At 33.8% G+C, this 19532-nt stretch overlaps 1 protein-coding gene across 7 annotated transcripts in view; it reads right to left on the bottom strand.

Moving 5' to 3' along the window:
* Window positions 1-18784, bottom strand: part of Pten (phosphatase and tensin-like protein) — a 232732-nt gene extending 213948 nt beyond the window's left edge. For 3 of the 7 annotated variants that reach the window (XM_069844074.1, XM_069844077.1, XM_069844073.1), the window contains exons 1-7: window positions 18035-18784; window positions 16763-16892; window positions 11211-11385; window positions 9286-9393; window positions 8229-8370; window positions 7063-7226; window positions 907-963 (exon numbers count right to left, since the gene is read on the bottom strand). In XM_069844074.1, the coding sequence (XP_069700175.1) occupies window positions 907-963; window positions 7063-7226; window positions 8229-8370; window positions 9286-9393; window positions 11211-11385; window positions 16763-16892; window positions 18035-18302 (1044 nt within the window). In that variant the 5' untranslated portion in view covers window positions 18303-18784. The remainder of the gene's footprint in view (window positions 1-906; window positions 964-7062; window positions 7227-8228; window positions 8371-9285; window positions 9394-11210; window positions 11386-16762; window positions 16893-18034) is intronic. The other 4 variants (XM_069844076.1, XM_069844078.1, XM_069844080.1 and 1 more) reach the window with 3 other exon arrangements.
* Window positions 18785-19532: the final 748 nt, after the last annotated feature.

The raw sequence follows: 19532 nt of genomic DNA, 5'->3' as shown, positions 1-19532 counted from the left end.
AATACTGAGTTCATTTTTGTAGACACCCAATGAAGTTTGCGCAATTTCAAACAACAACTTTTTGAGTATTTTTGTAAGAAACGCAGAACAATTATGGCAGTCACAGATGGATACTGAATCTGTTTTTAGACAGCTGCGTTCAAATGGCTGTAATTCCAAAAAAAATACAAAGGAAAGACTCATTGATATATGTATATGAACTGATGGAATATTGAAACTATACCTTTTTAAGCAGAGCGTAGACCAGTTTTGGCTCTAAAACTGTGAGAATACCTGGAGCTTGCAGAACAAGCTACTGACTTTTTATAGTATTTGCATATGCGTATTTATGCAAAATAAGTTTCTAGTCTATGACTGCCATTGAAACAAAACCACTTATCGCATTTTATTATTTCTTTACTTTACAACTACTAAAACATTTTACCTTTATTTTTATGTTCAACATTGTTTATGTGTCTAAAGGCAACATAAATTTATGTTAATAAGGGTTTTTTTTTTTTGTAAATCATCTCGCGACCCCCTTAGCTCTTTACATGATACCCAAGGGGTCGTGACTCCCACTTTGGGAACCACTGCATACAACAAAGGCATAGCGTCCATGGATGCAGTGAAAGCAAGCTTCTTCCAAATTGTCGCATTTCTATCTTTTATCTATTAAAGAGATATCATAAATGTGATTTATTTTACTGAACCAAGTGCAATATTGTGCTTCTTGAATTTTCTTGTAAACATTGCAAATGCTGTGGAAATCACTTTTGGAAGCAAGTAGATGTTCGCTCTTCTCAGCTGTTATTTTGGCCAAAGTTATAAAATATGAGCGCTTTAAATAACACGTACAGTATCATAATGCATATTACGAAGCAATCAAGATAATCACTATTGAGTAAAGGTTTGTCGCATACTTACAGATCCCTTCCTTTTCCAAAGTCTCGAATATCCACTGCTGGAATTCTCTACTTGCTCCTGTGACAGAAATTTATAACACACACTAACAACTCCCGCATTAAACTAACCGAAACCAACCGAAACCTCAAGGATAAGCTTGCGAATTCGGAGGTGAAAAGTCTACCAAAAAAAAAGTGTTGTGAAGATGATAAACGTATGTTACTTTCCCATTATGTTTTACGCATTTCACAACAATTCAGTTCTTTATCACGTTACCAGTGTCATTCTCCAAAATGACATTTTGCAGTACTAAAATGCTTTCTCTTTAAACTCCTGTCATACTTCGTATAATGAGTCAGTAAATAAATGAGAGTCATTTCTTATTTTGCCAATTAATGAGAAGCAATTAATAACTCTGAAATAAAAATGTTTTGTCGCATACTGTCTATATCATTTCATGGGTCATTTCACCCTGAGTAAGAATAAAAAAAATAAGAAAATCATCTAAATCGATTTCTAGCAAACCATCACATAACGACCGATTAATGATTTGGATAAAAATCAAAATATTTCAGTGCACTGAATTGACTGAAGGATAGATGGAACCAGCAACCACTTTCTCTTCATCAGAGATGTTGAAAATATTTCCGTGAAAATGTCGAAATTAATTTTTTTGCAACTCCATGATACTATATACAGTAAAACTTAATTTACACGTTTTTATGGGGGTCTGAAGAAAAAAGGTGAGATTGAGCAAAATGTATAACTGAAATGACATTTAATTACATCTGAAATAGAATTAATAATTAATAACATGTGATTATTTCATAAAAAAAATCAGTTACAAACACGCTTCCTCTTTTTTCCAATCATTGGAATTCAAAAATCAATCAACAACCTTCTCGTCATATCAGGTTAAGTCTACTGTCAAAATATTTTCAGTTTGGAGGGGTGTTATGGGAGTTGTATTCAGTATGGCTGGTCACAACTTTGGACCTGGATTTTGATTGTTTAGAATGTTCCATTTCTTCCCTCTGCACATACTTCTCTTTCCTCTCTGAAATGATTCTCCCACTGGTGTATAACCGATTTACTGAAGCTTGCAAGTGCAAAATGGGCAGCTTCGAATTTCAAAGTCAGTCACATCTTAACAATGATCATACATTGTACAGTATTTGCGTGATTATAAAACGCATCTTATTTTTGACAGAATGTCATCTTGAAAATTCACACTCAACATTCAGATTCGAACAAATTAATATAAACGCTCCATTTATGTTACGAGATATGGTGGGGAAACAATTGACAGAAACAGACAGAGCAAGTTCGTGTTTTCTAGTCTCTTGCGCTTATCATTCGTTATTTCTTGGCTATTTTTGACAACAGTCACTAATAAGTATAATATTTTTAACTACTAGAATGACTTATAAATACATTTTTTTTTATTGTGAGATTTTATGAATAACTCTCAACAATTGCGCATCTCTAATTAAACCAAAAGAATTTACAGATAATTACTGACAAAAGAATAGCATGAAGTTAGTCATTGTCAATCAATGTTCTGACATCAACCCAGACCTGTTGACCGGAAGTTCCAGTTCTGACACTGCAAGTGAGAATGAATGTGATGTATAGCTAGAGGTAAGGGAGTGTCTTTATAACCTATCTTGGTAACATAATTTTAATCTTGAGTGGTAGCACAGGTACATATAAGATTCGCCAGTTTTTTTCTGGATTTTATGATAAAAAAATTGTATGTGGGTTATATTCGATAGCATAAATATGGTATTTTCACGTTCTTACATTTTCACAGCAAAATTTAAAGAACATATAAATGAAGTTCTGTACCCCTCGGGATTTAAAACACGATCGTATAAGCGTGAAAAATGTATAACAGAAATAAATTAACATGGAAAGTATAGGAATTTTACTGGGACTTCAGAAAAAAAAGTATAAGTGAGACACATATAAATGAAGTTTTACTGCATTATGCACATGTGTAACAATATTTTTGCTTCTTCAACACAAATTTCAATCCTTTGTAATAAATTTATCACTGAATTATCATCTGCTACAAATAAGTGCATTTACTATGTTCTTTGAAAGGTAGGTATCTTGACTGTTCATTTAATGGAAGAAATTTCTATCAATTCATGTATTGTTTTTTAGTAGATTATTTTACGATGATTTATCAACATCTTAGGTTATTTAGCATCTGAATGAGATGAAGGTGATAATGCCAGTGAAATGAGTCCGGGGTCCAGCACCGAAAGTTAACCAGCATTTGCTCATATTGGGTTGAGGGAAAACCTCATCAAAAACCACGTAACTTGCCTCAACCGGGAATTGAATTTGGACCACCTGGTTTTGCGGCCAGATGTGCTAACCATTACTCCACAGGTGTGGATCTTATGTATTGTTACACGATTGTAATTATACCGCTCAGAAACAATAATACAATAGACAAAATGCTAAATTATCCTGATTTCTAGTGTTTACTCTGTGTTGTGATGTTTAATTAAGTACCACCTGAAATTATATACATAAGAAAAATGTTGGTTGGTTTGCAGTTTTTACTTTAACTTGTGTTTAACAGCTACAGTTTCATTCTGCTATGTGTCAGTAGAATACATGATTTCACATCCTAATATAAGCGAGACATAGATTTCTAATGAACATCAATGTATTACTGAACTTCTGAAAACATCATTTAGTTTTATTAATTATGAAAAAAAAAAGGCTAAATTATGTCGTTGTATGTTGTTTTCTTAATGTAGAGAGAGAAAGAAAAGAAAGGAAGGAATGTTCACGTTTGGAATTGGCTTTCCTTAATTCAGCAGGCACACTAAAACACTGACACACTACTTTTTCCTACCTCATTTTCATGCAAGCTTGTAATTTTTTCTACCTAGTTTAACAAAAATGGGTTATTTGTTATTTACCTTTGAAACATACAAACAAAAACAGTCTCTCATTAACGCACAATCACCACATGCTAATGAATTACACTGATCAGTTCAAAAATCGCGTCATCAACTACATTACAGTACAATAACAAGACTGCAAAATTGTTTAAATTTGTACATTCCATAATATGCTTCAGACAAATGTAACCAAGCACGAAGTGGGAAGCAGGAACTCATAATGTATCATAAATTACTGACAAATTTTTAAGAGACATGTTAATATAAACAAAGAATATACATACATTATATTACGCTGCAACTTAAGGTATGGTCACACGTCGCTACTTTTGCAGCGATGCAGTACAAAAAACTGCGCAACTCTCGTACTGCGACATGTGAACAATGGTGCAACCCGAAAAGTAGCAGCTGCCGTACCTGCTGCTCACTACTTTTTCATGCTGCGCGCAGCTTAAAAGTAGCGACGTGTGAACAGGGTTCTCAGGGTTGCAGCCGCAGCATTATTGATGTCAGTTTTGTTTAAACTTCTGCTGCGGTTGCGACCAGTGCTGCCACCCAAATGTGCCAATCATATTTTTATTGTTTGGATGTATTTTAATGTTAGATGTGATGAAAATAAATTATTTGTAACAGTTATTAAATGCGCAACACAGTCTGAGCATATTTGCTGACGATATAATTCACTTTGTTTAATTTTCTGTAGCGTAGTTTCAAACAGGAAGGTTGCCAACATTGATTACGTGAATATGCTGTTGGTTATCATTTAAGTATATAGACGTTTTAAAAGCTTTATAGTAAAAATAATGTCAATTTCTGAATACTAGTTAGGACAGAAAAGCAAATAATAGATAAGGAAGCTTTCGCATGAGTTTATTAATAATGCGAACATAACCACAAAATGTATATTGAGAAGTCAACACAGAGATTGAAACCTGCAGCATGACTGCGGCTGCAAAAGTAGCGCCTTGTGTGTGAACAGACTCGCAACCTCCAGTTGCAACTTTTGCTACACTCGGGTTGCACAGCACGAAAAGTAGCGAGCAGCGCGCTACTTTTGGCTTATGTGTGAACACGACACGCAACTTTTGCAGCTGCAGTACAAAAGTTGCACTGCAAAAGTAGCGACGTGTGACCGTACCTTTAGGTTTACACCTACAGCTAATGTTACAGTACCAAAATATTAATACTTGTATGTTTAAACAGAAAACGGTACTAAATTAAAATTATGTTTCAATGGAATTGCTAAAATGATCGTGACAGTCAGCAACATGTGTGACTATCAGAAATTGTATACCGTGTAGTCCTATTTATACAGAATGAATAAAAAATACGGGGACAAACTTGAGTGCGAGTTCCTCACACCAAAACAAGAAAAAAGTCATAAACGTATGTCCAGAAATGCCTGGTTTATGAGTTATTCCAAAGATGGCATTCAACATGTTTCGAGGTATAATCCAACAACTTAAGTGGATATTTGGTGATGTAACTGTGGTGGAAATTCAAATTAAGGAGTAGTATCATTGCTTCAAAAATGGTTGAACATCAGATGAGAGTGATGAATGTTCTAGATTTTTTACCATAAAGGCTTGGTTCATCACCGACTACATTCTTAATGGTCAAGGCTGCGACTCAGACAATGTCCATTATCTACAAGATGCTGTTCATCACGAGACAAGAATTATGTCTGACTGGTGATCGGAAGCTCCATCTCAACAATGCTCTGATCCATTCAGAACATCTTATTCTGAACTTTTTGGTCAAACATCATCTGGCTCTTATTCAGAATAGAGATGTCAGTAAAAGGTTCCAGATCTCAAGACAGTATTGCAATCAAGATCAATGTGTTGAAGAAGTTGCTAATGATGACAAAAATTTATTTTGAAAATGTTTCACACAGGAGGAGGACAACTGAGACAAGTGTGTGAAGTCATTAGGAACCTACACAGAAGATTACAGTGTGAACTCGAAAAGTAAGCCAGTCTTTTTCTCACAACTAAAAATCAGATACTTTTTCACCAAACCTCGTAATATCTTAACACTAGCTTTTAATGTTCCTGTGGTAATAGGAGAATGATGAGCAGTTAAGTACCCACTAGTATAAAAAAAATGTTCCTGTGGTTTCACTGTCTGGACTTTACGATATTTGTGATGCGAAAGAAATAGAGACACATATAATATTAAGTCTCCACCGAACAGTAAAGCTTTTATAGGAAAATAAAATCTATATTCTCCTCTATTTCTGTAATGTCTAAGGTTAAGGTAATTTTACAAAGTCATTCACATAGATGTCATTAAGCATTAAAAATTTTATTTGAAGAAGTTTCTGGTTGGATTTTTTATTTCCGTAGGTTATTTTACGACGCTTTATTTTATTTTAGTAGGTTATTTTACGACGATTTATCAACATCTTAGGTTATTTAGTGTCTGAATGAGATGAAGGTGATAATGCCGGTGAAATGAGACAGGGGTCCAGCACCAAAAGTTACCCAGCATTTGCTCATATTGGGTTCAAGGAAAACTCCGGAAAAAACCTCAACCAGGTAACTTGCCCTGAGTGGGAATCGAACCGGGGTCATCTGGTTTCGAGGCCAGACGCACTGTTACTTCACAGGTGTGGACGTTTCCTGTTGGATAATTATGTAGATATTAACTGTTACCTAATTTTTTTTTTTTGCAATAACTAAGAGATATGTTAATTTTGTAATCCAACTCGTACAGATGTCTTTGAAGTCCCCTACCCCAACATTACACTATTTGAAGAGACAGTTTTGTTTATACAATTTCATTTACCACTTTATCTTATGCAAAGAAAACAAAAAATCAAAAAGAACTGTTATAGCCAATTTCGAGTAAATCGCCATTTTCTCTTCTTTTTTTTTTTTTTATTATTTAGTAAAAATGATCATTCACTTGCATAATTCCCTGATTAATATTACCTGTAGATTATGAATATCATAAAAGTCCATCCAACAGTTCAAGAGAAATTATTGTACAAAGACAATTAATAATCATAATGACATGAACAATATTTTTAATAAATTAAATCCAAGTACTAGAAGACATGTTGAAAACCACTCTTTCAATGTCAGGAATTCTGAAAACCTAGAAATAATTTTTTGCAGCATCACAATACTTTCTCAATACAGTTTGTATAATGAGAAAGTGAAAAGGAACATTGTGATGTACGTTCACTTTAATTCTCTGGAGTGGATACATGGGAAGTTATTCTAAATATTAAGCCTATGTAACTTACTCTCCGCATCATCTTGGGCTTATTGAAGAATTCAATTTTGATATCCCCTTGAAGAGGAATATACTGGTCCAAGCGGATGTGGAAAGAAGGAGAACCTTTTTTCACTTCATATACTGGCGATGAGAACACTTTTGTACTCGATTCGGAGATCACTAGTTGAAGACCTGAAATATGCAAGAATCAGTATTAATTCAGTCTAATGAATATAAACAAGAAGCTATGAAACAAATAAAAATGTATTAACCATACAATAAGATGAAAACAATCTTTCACAAAAAAACATTAAATATTTTTGTAACACACATAAAACTTTTTCTTTATATGTGGTATCTTCAATTTGTAATATATTCGATTTACTTTAAAAACTGTATTACTTAAACAGACGTATATAATTAAATCTGCATAAATTTCCACAGAAATAATTCTATAATATTATATAGCGTGAGAGTCACTTAAAACTACCATCTTAAATAATGCCTACATTATTACTAATAACGATGAGCTGTTTTCACTAGATTTAAGGGAACATAAAAGCTCACAAATCTGAAGTAAAAAGAATGAATATATATTATTTCATTTAATTTTTTTAGGCTATACTAATTGTCTATCTTATATGACAATTACTTTACATAATAAAAATAAATTCAGAGAAACTCATCTGACAATTCTCGCAGCTCAGTGCAAATAAGTGTTTTTAATTCCAAACAGAGAACAATTAATTTCGCAACAAAAATTGGGACTTATTTCCAGATAAACTCACTGGTAGATATATTCATTTATTCATAGTGTTCTGCCCAAGGGTAGGTCTTTCACTGCAAACCCAGCTTACCCAGTCTTCCCTATTTTCTGCCTTCCTCTTAATCTCCGCATATGATCCATACTGTCTTTCAGTTTGTGTATCTCATATGTAATGTCAGCAGATGTTAATTCATACAGAAGACCACAGATATTTTTAATCAACACCTTCCCGCTCTTTTTCACCAGAGGTCTCCACAATCATTACCATGAGGACATTAGTTATCGAGTGGTAAGAATGGTATAATAGCAGGTCAGAACAAAATATTTTGTGTTTAATAATATAAAAAAATGACAATTGAAATCTAATCCAACATATTAAAATCTAAACCTTTACAACTGCTGTGATTAACAAACAATGGCATACGTACAGGCTTGTCCTCCATTTAATGTTGGCATGGGTTCCAAGTGAATTTCTTTAATGAGAAGTGTCACTGGATGGTAATTGAGATGTTCTTGTACTAAAGATGCATAATAACCTACATAACGCCGTTGGCTGGGTATGGTCACCCCCTGAAAGTTTAAAAAAACAATCTATGAGGCTCTAAGGGAATTTTATCACTTTAGGTATATGATTTTGACCAATATTTTTTTAAAATATCATCAGGTTCAAAATGCAAGTCTCTAACTCATCCATTTCCATAAAACATATTCAGTAATAGTAGTAGTGATGGTTGTTGTTGTTGTGGTGGTGGTGGTGCCAGTAGTAGTAGTAGTATTGGTGATAATGGTAGTAGTGGTAGTTGTGATAGTGGTAGTAATAGTAGTACAGTAAAATCTCTCGTAACCGGCACCCAAATAACCTGCAATACCAAAACAATAGCACTTTTGGCTGACCAAAAAAAAAAAAAAAAATAAATATGCCAGACTGCCACAGTCTGGGCCATCACTTTTGACACATTACGAATGAACTTTCATTTTCGAATGTTCGAACCTAAAATCTGTGTATTATTTGTGTTGTGTGATATGTTTTAATCAAGAAAATTCACACAGTTTTTATGTTTATTTAGTTAAGTTCGGGCTGTCAGTGTTGCCACATTAGGAAGTTCGCACGAACTTTCGTTTTCAGTGAATATTCGAATCTAGAATTAGTGTATTATTTGTGCTGTGTGATGTATTTTAATAAGGAAAATCCTCACAGTTTTTACGTTTATTCAGTTATGAGTAAGTGATAGAGAAATAAGCTTCATATGGCTGCAGTTCCAACATTTGGCACCAAGAAATACGAACTTTCTTTTTTATATACCAGTATCCGGTATTTATTCAATTACATGGCAAAATCTCGTATTCAGAACTAGCCTGGTCCCTTTGGTGTAGGTTAAGAAGGATTCTACTGTAGTAGTGATAGTGGTGGGAGTGGTAGTCGTAGTAGTGGTAGTGAATAGTCTCATACTTCTGCCATAATTCATTGTTAATTTTGGGTCATACCTTTCTATCATGGGTCCTCATTTGGCCGTAGTAGTTGAGGGCCTCATTGGCTGTTGGGAACTGCTTACTGTGTAGCATATAGCAACACACCATTACACCAGTACGACCCTTGACATAAAACACCAAACATCAAATATTCATACAGTAATAAATGAATTCAATCACTGAGGTGAGAGCATTTTTAAAGTTAAATTCATTATTTCCCATGACAGAAGGACTGACGGGATTGCAAAATAGAGAAATTTCATATAATTTGTACTTTTTTTATATACCTCAGAAGGAGTTTATGTATATTGGTTTAAAAGACCATTACTTGCTTTCAGTCATCTAAGACTGGGATTAGTCAGAAAGAACCATCTGCTTTTGAAAATAAGATCTGTACATGGTTAACACATAGTATTTAGAGTCTTGTTCATAAGCATTAATCAGCAGAAGTCGCGGTTCCTTACTGTGCCACAATTGTCACAGTCATGATCAGCATCATCATTAAAAACAAAATATTATAAACAAATAACGGAAATTCCAGGAAATTCTCATTTTTGATCAATTAAACTTTGTTGCCTTGAGAAACTTATCGGGAAATTGCTAAGAAAAGTCGTGACCTACAGCACAGCCGGTCGTTCTCCGGCCCTGACGTTTCTCGTGACCGAGGGAGACAATGTTGCCGATACGTATAGACAGAATGAAAACTGTCACGCGCTCGCGGCCAATTTTGTGGCGCAGAATAAAAACTAATTCCAACGCATAGGCTTGCATATAAATCATTTTACATATAACTTAGATCACATCCTTCGTTAATATACACAGCTAGCGTAGATCACAAAAAAAAAAAAACTGATGCGAACGCGTATGTAAATTATACATAGGCCTAAAGTATATTACCACAGACTATGGGAATATCTTTATAATGAAAGTGTATTAAATAAAATAGACTCTACTTTCCTTAGAATTTGTTAATACTCAAGTGGAAAGACGCCACACTTTTAACAGTTGTTTTTCCCACCTTCAAAGCGTCACAAACTCTATCTACCACTTTCATTACAGGGAGAAGAGATTCTCCATTGTCTCGCTCCTTCTCAAAATATTCACGCAATCTGTATAAATTCATGACTTTAGCTCTTAAAAGAGCCGATTTTTTCCTTCTTTGATTCTGACGACCACTGGCCATATTACTATATCAATAATAAGGTTTACAGGCACCGTAAATCGCTCAAGCACAAAACAACACAACTACTTTGCCTGTACTATAACAAAAGAATGACTCGTTCACCACATGCTTCGCATAAAAAAAGAAGTGGCAACATCGCGCTAAATACATCAGATGCTCATAGCTGGTTGGTTCTAGCAGACAACTTTAGCCACTAGTGCCCGCCTCTCTCCCAGCATTGCAAACTGCGATTGAATTAATCTTCGCATATCGGAACTCAAGTCTTGTAACAGCAAATTACAATAGAATTAAAAACATTACTTTAAACCGAACCAGAGTGTTTTAAGGTTAAAATTTAGCAGAATAGTTTCATTCACAGTGGAATTTCGAGGTTCTTTTCACAACTTCAAAACACCACAGGTTGGCAATGCTGGTCACTATCTTTCTCTCTCGTTCTTTCTTCTCTTTCCAAGTGAAATGTCAGAGCAGGAGACTGGCCGGCTGTAGTTTAAATATAACAACAATAAAAGTAATAAGTAATTCAACTATAGTCTCAATCTGTATATGAAGTAAGAAAAGAACAGAAATTGGGTATGGGATAACTTTGAGTAAGCACTATCCTACTAAAGCACTCACTGCCGGCATTGCTCTTTTATCGGTGTCACTTAATATCACAGCAGAAAAAAGAAAAAGGTACATTAATTTGAATTCCATGGGGAAAAAAAAAAAACTTATCAAAATATAGTGCACACTTGATGAATCAATAAAATGACAGTACCTTTCCTGCCTTACAATGGACTGCAGCAACATTCCTATGGTCCTGTGACAGCCAGTTGTGAACATCAGTACAAAACGGCCCAATAAGTTCCATCTTTGGAGGGTTGTGATCATCAAATGGATAATTGGCAACCCGCTGTTGAAATTTTGCCACATCATACGAACGTTCTGAACACCTGTTCGAAAATTAATAAACAGAATTACATATAAAGCTCTCTCACAATTGAAAATAATACAAAGATATCAATCTAATTTACAGCAAATTGGAAAATTTCACTGCAGTACAGTAAATACTATCCACAACTTTAACACTGTTATCGAGCTATTTCAGAAAACTTTGTAATTTCTTGTTTCATACTGATATTCTCATACGTTTTCCAGTGTATATAGTATTATTCATCACATGAGAGATACTAGTATATGCCTTTCAACCCAAGTTAGAAAAACTAAGTCATACATAAGCTTACAACTTTCATTCTCTACTTTCATTCTATATTTTGAATTCAATTTTTCTTTGCAGATTTTAACCGATTTTTAAGGGATTTGATATGAAAACTAAATGTGAAGAATAATGTAATTTCTTATCGAGGTTTAAATTTAATTGCATCATTCTTGGTTCCAGTATTCTGTAGTTTGACTTTTTTCTGCAGAATGATATCCACTTCGATAATCACATCTTTAAAGAAAAATATGTATTAAATTTACTTGTTTCAATCTTTTGTACATATTTGATATGAATTTTTAGGCTGACTGAGTTCTAAAATATTTTAGATTGCAAGAATGCTAAAATAAAGACAAATAATTTATTTTTTATTGCATCATAGATAAGTTATTCATTACACATTACAAAAAAAAAAAAAAACATGACTATATAATTACTTTCCACAAACATGCATGAGCTCCAAAACAAAACCCATTTAGTTCAATTTCAATCGTAAATGAGTTTGAAACAGATTCATACAAAATCTTGGAAGAGTTCTACATCCGGTTACTAACTCCACTTGCAGGGAAATAATTGAGTTAAAAGTGAATAGAGTTTTTAACCTGATGCAGGGCCCTTTCGAGAATATGAATCCGTTACAAAAACTCAGTTACAATAATTAGAAGTGTACTTCACAGGTTTTGTTTCAGAGCTAAAATTAGAATAGGATGATTACAAATTATGTTAGATGTTATCTTACATCTTATACATTACAAATCGACATCTGACAATATTTCATCTAATATTTAAAATAAACTGTATTTCCAAAACTTATCTATTTACAATAGTCTTTTATATTTCCCTGGAAGATTTGAATGATATGAATTTCCCACTTTCTCATTATACGAAGTATGAAAATAAAGAACACTGAAACTGAAAAAAAATGTTCAAGATTTTTATGGAAATACATTCAGAAAATTGCTTCTGACATCCTACCTGTTTGTCTATTATACAGCAACTTCTCAGCATTGCATGGATTATGTTCATATCGTAATACATCCAAGCATTAAGCACAAGAAAAATTAAAAATAGACAGAGATCTACATTAATTAATATAACATTTTACTTATAATTAATAATAAATGATTCAATATTTATACTGACTTCAATATTAAGCATTTAATTTATAATAAAAGTACAGTAACTTATTTCAATGTTAATGTAATTTGTCAAATTTGTTATTTCATTACAATTACTTTTGAACGTGTTAATTTCTTGTAAATCTAGTTCAGTTTGTGTATACGGAATTTGTAAAAGAGACAAAAAATGCCGATAATGTTGCTATTTGTAATTCTTCCTTTCTAAGTGACATTACATTAATATTTGATAAACTATATCGACCTCTTTATTCAAGATAAATATACTTTACACCTTGTAGGTTACAGGTGATATGCATATTATAAATACTGTAACCAATATTTGGCAAAGTACTGCATTAACTGTACTACTTTTTACTATCGAAAAGAACACAGTTACAGGCAATTTCAATAAAATTATACCTAATTTTTGCCTTAAGACAATATTCTCAAACTGCACCTGCATTATCTTCCAGATAAACTTGCTTATACACATCTGTCAAAAGAAAGGCTGTACAGAGAGAGATCGATGGATGGACAAAAAGACGAAGGAGCAGGTGGGAGGAGTGAGTGGGTTGGTAAGTTGACATATTAGATTAGATTTAGGTAGACACTAACATACACAAAGGGACAGAAAAATATGTAAAAATAGAGCACATTCTTCGGTATCAGAGATATCAAAAACATTAATTTTTCATCAGCATACTGAAATCGATTTCTACATCATATGGAAGGTAAAATAGGATGACATACATTGAGAAATTTAAAATCAATCCTAACACTAAACAAATTACGTTAAAATATGTAGGCCCTAATGAGTCTCCTGGAATATCAATGAGAAAAAAAATAAGTACTTTCATTATAATTGCAGACAATCATTAGCATTACACTTCAACAATTTTATTTTGTCAACAATCCTTTAAAAAAGAGCTTACGTAGTTTCCCAGATACACTTTGAAAGTAATAAAGAAAATAAAACCATTTTGTATTACTTGGACCCTATCTCATAATCTTGTAATCCACAAATCTATCATTTGAGAAACCACGATCAATATGCATATTAATTAAATCATTCACAAAACCAGTGCACCAAATGCAAAAGTATTTTCATCAAAAATCACAAAATTGGTGAAAAACATCTCACCTAATATTTAAACATAACAAAATTACTGCCAGTACAATTAATCTTTGAAATAAAACATGATTGTAAAATTTGCGCAGATCATGAACTGTCAATATTCATTTCTCATTTAGCAATCCTACACTTTTGGTAAAATTATTACCTTAGTTTTGTCCCACAACTTTCACATTCAATTCTTTTTTCTTTTCGTAACAGCTCTTTTCTCAAGAATGATATTGCACGAGCTACCACTATTACAACAGAAGTTATTATTTACGTTTATATCATTACATAATCATTCAGAATTAATTAGTTATACATTGTATTGTTTATAAAGTTATGTAAACCATGTTATTTAAATTCAACTACGATAAAATAATGTTCTGTAGTTTTCTTCTTATTTAGTTGTTTAATGACACCGCATCAACTACTTTGGTTATTATTTTAGCGTTGATGGTATTAAGATCGATCATATGAGGAGACAAAGAGGAAGGCAGAAAATAGGAAAGATTGGAGAAAGCGGGGTTTACAGTGAAAGACTTGCCCTTGGGCAGAACACTAAATGAATGAACAGTATTGAAGATAGTAGAGAGTTTTCGCACCCTCATCCGCTGGGTGCAAGCGTTCCTTTAAAAAAAAAAAAAAAAAAACACGCACGCGCCCACTCCCCCCCTGGGAGAGACTTTTTATTACGACTTAATTTCAGGAACATACACGGGAATTTTACTTGAAGCCAAGCGTAAAGAGACAGGTTTGGAAGTAAATCCCGAAAAGAAAGTAGCCTATATTATGATTATGTCTCGTGACGAGAACATAGTACGAAATGGAAATATAAAAATTGGAAATTTATCCTTTGAAGAGATGGAAAAATTCAAATATCTTAGAGCAACAGCAACAAAATATAAATAACACTCGGGAGGAAGTTAAACACAGAATAAATATGGAAAATGCCTGTTATCATTGAGAACTCATGTCATTCAATCTGCTCTTAAAAAATCTGAAAGTTAGAATTTATAAAATAGTTGTATTACCAGTTGTTCTGTAAAAGGTAAAGGTATCCCCGTAACATGCCATGAAGGCACTTGGGGAGCATGGAGGTAGAGCCCCATGCTTTCCATGACCTCGGCACTAGAATGAGGTGGTGTGGTTGGCACCACGCTCTGACCGCCTTTTACCCCCGGGAAAGACCCGGTACTCAATTTTATAGAAGGCTGAGTGAACCTTGGGGCCGTTCTGAAAGTTTGGCAACGAGAAAAAATCCTGTCACCACCTGGAATCGAACCCCGGACCTTCCAGTCCGTAGCCAGCTGCTCTACCAACTGAGCTACTCGGCCGCCCATCAGTTGTTCTGTATGGTTGTGAAACTTGGACCCTGACCTTGAGAGAGAAACAGAGGTTAAGGGTGTTTGAGAATAAGATACTTAGAAAAATATTTGGGGCTAAGAGGGATGAAGTTAAATCCAGGCGTTTTAGATGGGCAGGGCATGTAGCATGTATGAGCAAATCCAGAAATGCATATAGAGTGTTAGTTGGGAGGCCGGAGGGAAAAATACTTTTGGAGAGGCCGAGACGTAGATGGGAGGATAATATTAAAATGAATTTGAGATAGTGGGATATGTTGGTAGAGACTGGATTAATCTTGCTCAGGATAAGGATTGATAGTGGGCTTATGTGAGACTGAAAATGAACCTCCAGGTTCCTTAAAAGTCGTAAGTAGGAAGTAAAATTTAAATTATGGTTTATTTAACGTCGCTCGCAATTGCCGAGGTTATATCAGCATTGCCGGTGTGCCAGAATTTTGTCCTGCCGGTGTTCTTTTACATGCCACTAAATCTACTGACATGAACCTGTCGCATATAAGCACACTTAAATGCCATGAACTGGGCCGGGATCGAACCCGTAACCTCAGGCATAGAAGGCCAGCACTATACCAACTGTGCCACTAAGGGCAACTTCCCATCAATATTAATGTTTTGCTAGATAATGTCAGTGACAAGTCTAAACTTTGAAACAGTTGATCTTTTGGGAAAACCAGGAATTAAATCTGGACGTGGTAACTTGAGTTCTTCCCATTTTAAATTTCCTGCAGTATCAGCTGTTTCAGTAAATAAATTAGCTATTCTCAATTTTATAATTTGTCAAACTTTATGAACTCAAAAGATATTTTCGTTTCTGTTCCTAAGACATTACTTCCTTTCTTCCAGTGTGTCTGTTATAATACATCATGATGATTCTTTCTAATTTCACGGATTAAAGATATTAACTGTGTAGCTCACACAGAACCTTATTCAACTGTTTTTGTAAATTGTGAGAAAATCATATTTCTATTACCACTATTCTGTGAACTGGTGCCTTTTTAGGAAAATAAATACATAGACAATACTAAAATTTGCACGTAATTATTGGAACAAGATTTTATGTTCGAAAGTTTCGAATCATGAATAAAGAAAAATTTGTGTGTCAAAAGTACAAATTCTATACACCAAATGAAGGAAACAAAACATTTGAAGAAAATATATGTAAATGCATGTGTCCAATGCCTACCCACTTCAGATGCGTGATTCCGGTTCTATATATTGTGGATAGATGGTAGAAATGTGACCCATTTTCTCCCTTTGCTAGGGGAGGTCCAGAGCTTCTAAGTGTTTGATTTCAATTTCCTGATTCTGAAGAAATTATTTATTACTTTACAGCCTGATATATGCTTTCCAGCCTCAACATGGATTCCATAAATTAGCCTAAGCATATTCCATTTCAGTAAATGTTTTAATACATATAATTTCATAGCCAAGACTACTTATATCTGCCTTATGTGAGGTTGTAAGTAGGTAAACAATAATTTACATTAATATTATATTATATTTATATCAACTCACAAATTATAAATCTTGTAATGATCTTTATGTTTAGCTTCCAAAAATTTGACAACATCGTCAATGTGGTTTCTATATACACCCTCCAACTTCTCGGCAGGAAAACCCATGGCAATTAAATTTGCTTTGATATCTGAGTAATTATTAAGGAAAATATAATTACATACAAATTTAACTTTAGGTTACTTCAAATCATTTATTACACACAAAGCGAACTGTTGCATAATAATGAATTTATAAGCACTATGCAGAATGACTTACTACACAATCTGAAAAGTTGAATTAAAAGGTAATTTCAATAAATTCATGTATGACTTCCAATGCCAATACCTTCACAAGTAATAGCATCAGAAAGCCAAATATCTAAGAAGAGGGTCTATACCTATATGCAACACAGACAATAATCTCATGCGAAAGAAAGAAAATTTGTCTCTTATTATCATTGTGCACATAGAAAATGTACTTAGGCCTATCATACGATTTCTCCCAACAAAAATAAGCCTCACATTAGCCTATTCTGAGAAAGACAGTGAGATCTGCTCTCTATTTCTATTGCTCCTTTTAAAGACATATTATTACCAAATGGTACACAGGCTATTTTGTAATTTTAAAAGGAATTTTATTTCAGGCTATTTTGTCATTTTAAAAAGAATTTTAGTTCAAACAAGTTAGCATGCATGAAAAGGCAGCTAACATTAGCCAGTCCTCCTTGCATGAACAAAATAATACAGTAGCCTGTAACATACGATTACATATTGTTTATAATTGCCAGCATATCCATGCAATGCTGAATACAATCTAGAAGGTAGCCTATTTGGCTAAACTATCGCTGAGGTAGTTACCTTCGTATTCCGCTTATACGCCTTCCATATACGAATCTGATAGGTTAGGTTTGATTAGTTTAAGCTTTTATTATGCCTCGCATATATGATCAACTGCATCTTCAAAAAAAAAAAAAAAAACATTAATATAAATTCAACTATTTTCACTTCCGAAATTATCTGAACTATCTCAGCGCTAGTTTCATCAAGTATTTTAACCCTTTACAGAATAAGCATTAGTAATAATTCTGTAACATATGATTATGTTTTTTATAATTGTCAGCATATTCATGCAATGCTGAATACAATCTAGAAGGTATTTTAACCCTTTACAGAAGAAACATAAGTAATAATGAGGAGGCAGAGATGAATTAAGCATATCTGGGTCAAACATCATATGAAGCATTGTTTTAACAATACAGTGATTACTAACTAATGTGTAACTGAAGGATACATGTAAGGTCTAAGTTAAATCCATCTTGAGTGTATCTTTTTCGTCTCTTACTAACGAGACCTTTAATAGGATTTGTCATCTTCATGTTCGACATAGTGTTTGCCATCCTTATGTAACTTGTGTACTGGCAAATATCTTTAGAGGATGAACCCAATTCTGGTCCTCTTTGTTCCTCAACACAAACATGGAGTGGTGTTGCTGATGCAGAAAAATGTTCAGATTTTACACTGTTCAGTCTAGACTTTCTGCAAGAAAAGCATAACCCCATAAAAAAATTCACTGCACAGTTTCCACTTCATATGACATCAGCTTTCGCTTGGACTGTCAACTAACATTGTTGAGAAAGAAGACATCTTTCTCAATTCATAAGAACTCGTAAAAACTTGAAAAAGTTTCCAGTGCGAATAACTCATCCGGGGCCAACATCAATGTGCAATCTGTCACGCTCCTTACTCAGGTAAGTAGATATCACCAACGCATTGCCATTGAAGAAATGACTAATTGGCACTCCTTCACTTTTACGTATGCATTAGATCATACTGATGATGCTTGTATGGCACAGTATCAGTTTTCTCATGTGTCAACTGTAATTATTTAAATCCTACGGAAAACGCAGCATGAAGAAATGGCGTCTTTACACACAAACCTATCCTTCTTTTTCCACGCATATATGTATACATAGAAGTTTCACACATATGGCGGCTTGCCTGCGCTACAGCGAGCGGTTCGGAACATAAAATTGAAGCCTTGCGTTTGCGTAGAACATACAAAGCAGACGACAAAGGAATACTTTAACAGGATCACCAACATACAATTATTAAAGTAAAGTAATGCTATTAAAATAAACGGGCATATCTTCCAGTAATTTTAAACAATAACAAACTCCCAGTATATTTAAACATTTTTTTTAAATACTCAATGTTGTTGAAAACCGTCCATTAGGGGTTTATATTAAAAAAATAGTGTTATTTATATAAATTAAGTTGGCTACTCTGATTTCTTCGCGAAGAATTGTGGGTTACAAAGCCACTCTTCGCTCCTATAAAATAAGCAGCACATAACACCAAGGTGTGACTAATCTATGTGTTGCACATACACTACCTCAAATCCAAGCTCCGAACACGGGCTTTGTCCTGTTCAATTCATTTTAGAAGTGATCACACTTCCGCTATTGGCGCTGTAAGCCACCAAAGTCCCAACAATCAAGGTTCGACAAATCGATATCTTCAAAGCGCAAAACTTAAAATTCTTTCTGCAAAAGCGAAACATTCACGTAATACTTAAAAGTTATATAAGAAGTTGTTCGTAAAAGCGGTGAAACTTAGAGATGACATTCTATGAATAATCATGATAATGTATTCATAAAATTACCCGTACTTTAGAATGAAAAACAGAGTGTGAACTTTTCAGTTTGTAATTTTTTATGTGACAAATTGCATGTTTGGGCCTACTTACATTTGCGCACATTATTTTCCATTTATGTAATGCATGCATTTTT

The sequence above is a fragment of the Periplaneta americana genome, chromosome 13 (genome assembly GCF_040183065.1).
Source record: "Periplaneta americana isolate PAMFEO1 chromosome 13, P.americana_PAMFEO1_priV1, whole genome shotgun sequence".
NCBI classification, from domain to species: Eukaryota; Metazoa; Arthropoda; class Insecta; order Blattodea; family Blattidae; genus Periplaneta; species Periplaneta americana.
This window is presented reverse-complemented; position numbering and strand designations above follow the sequence as displayed.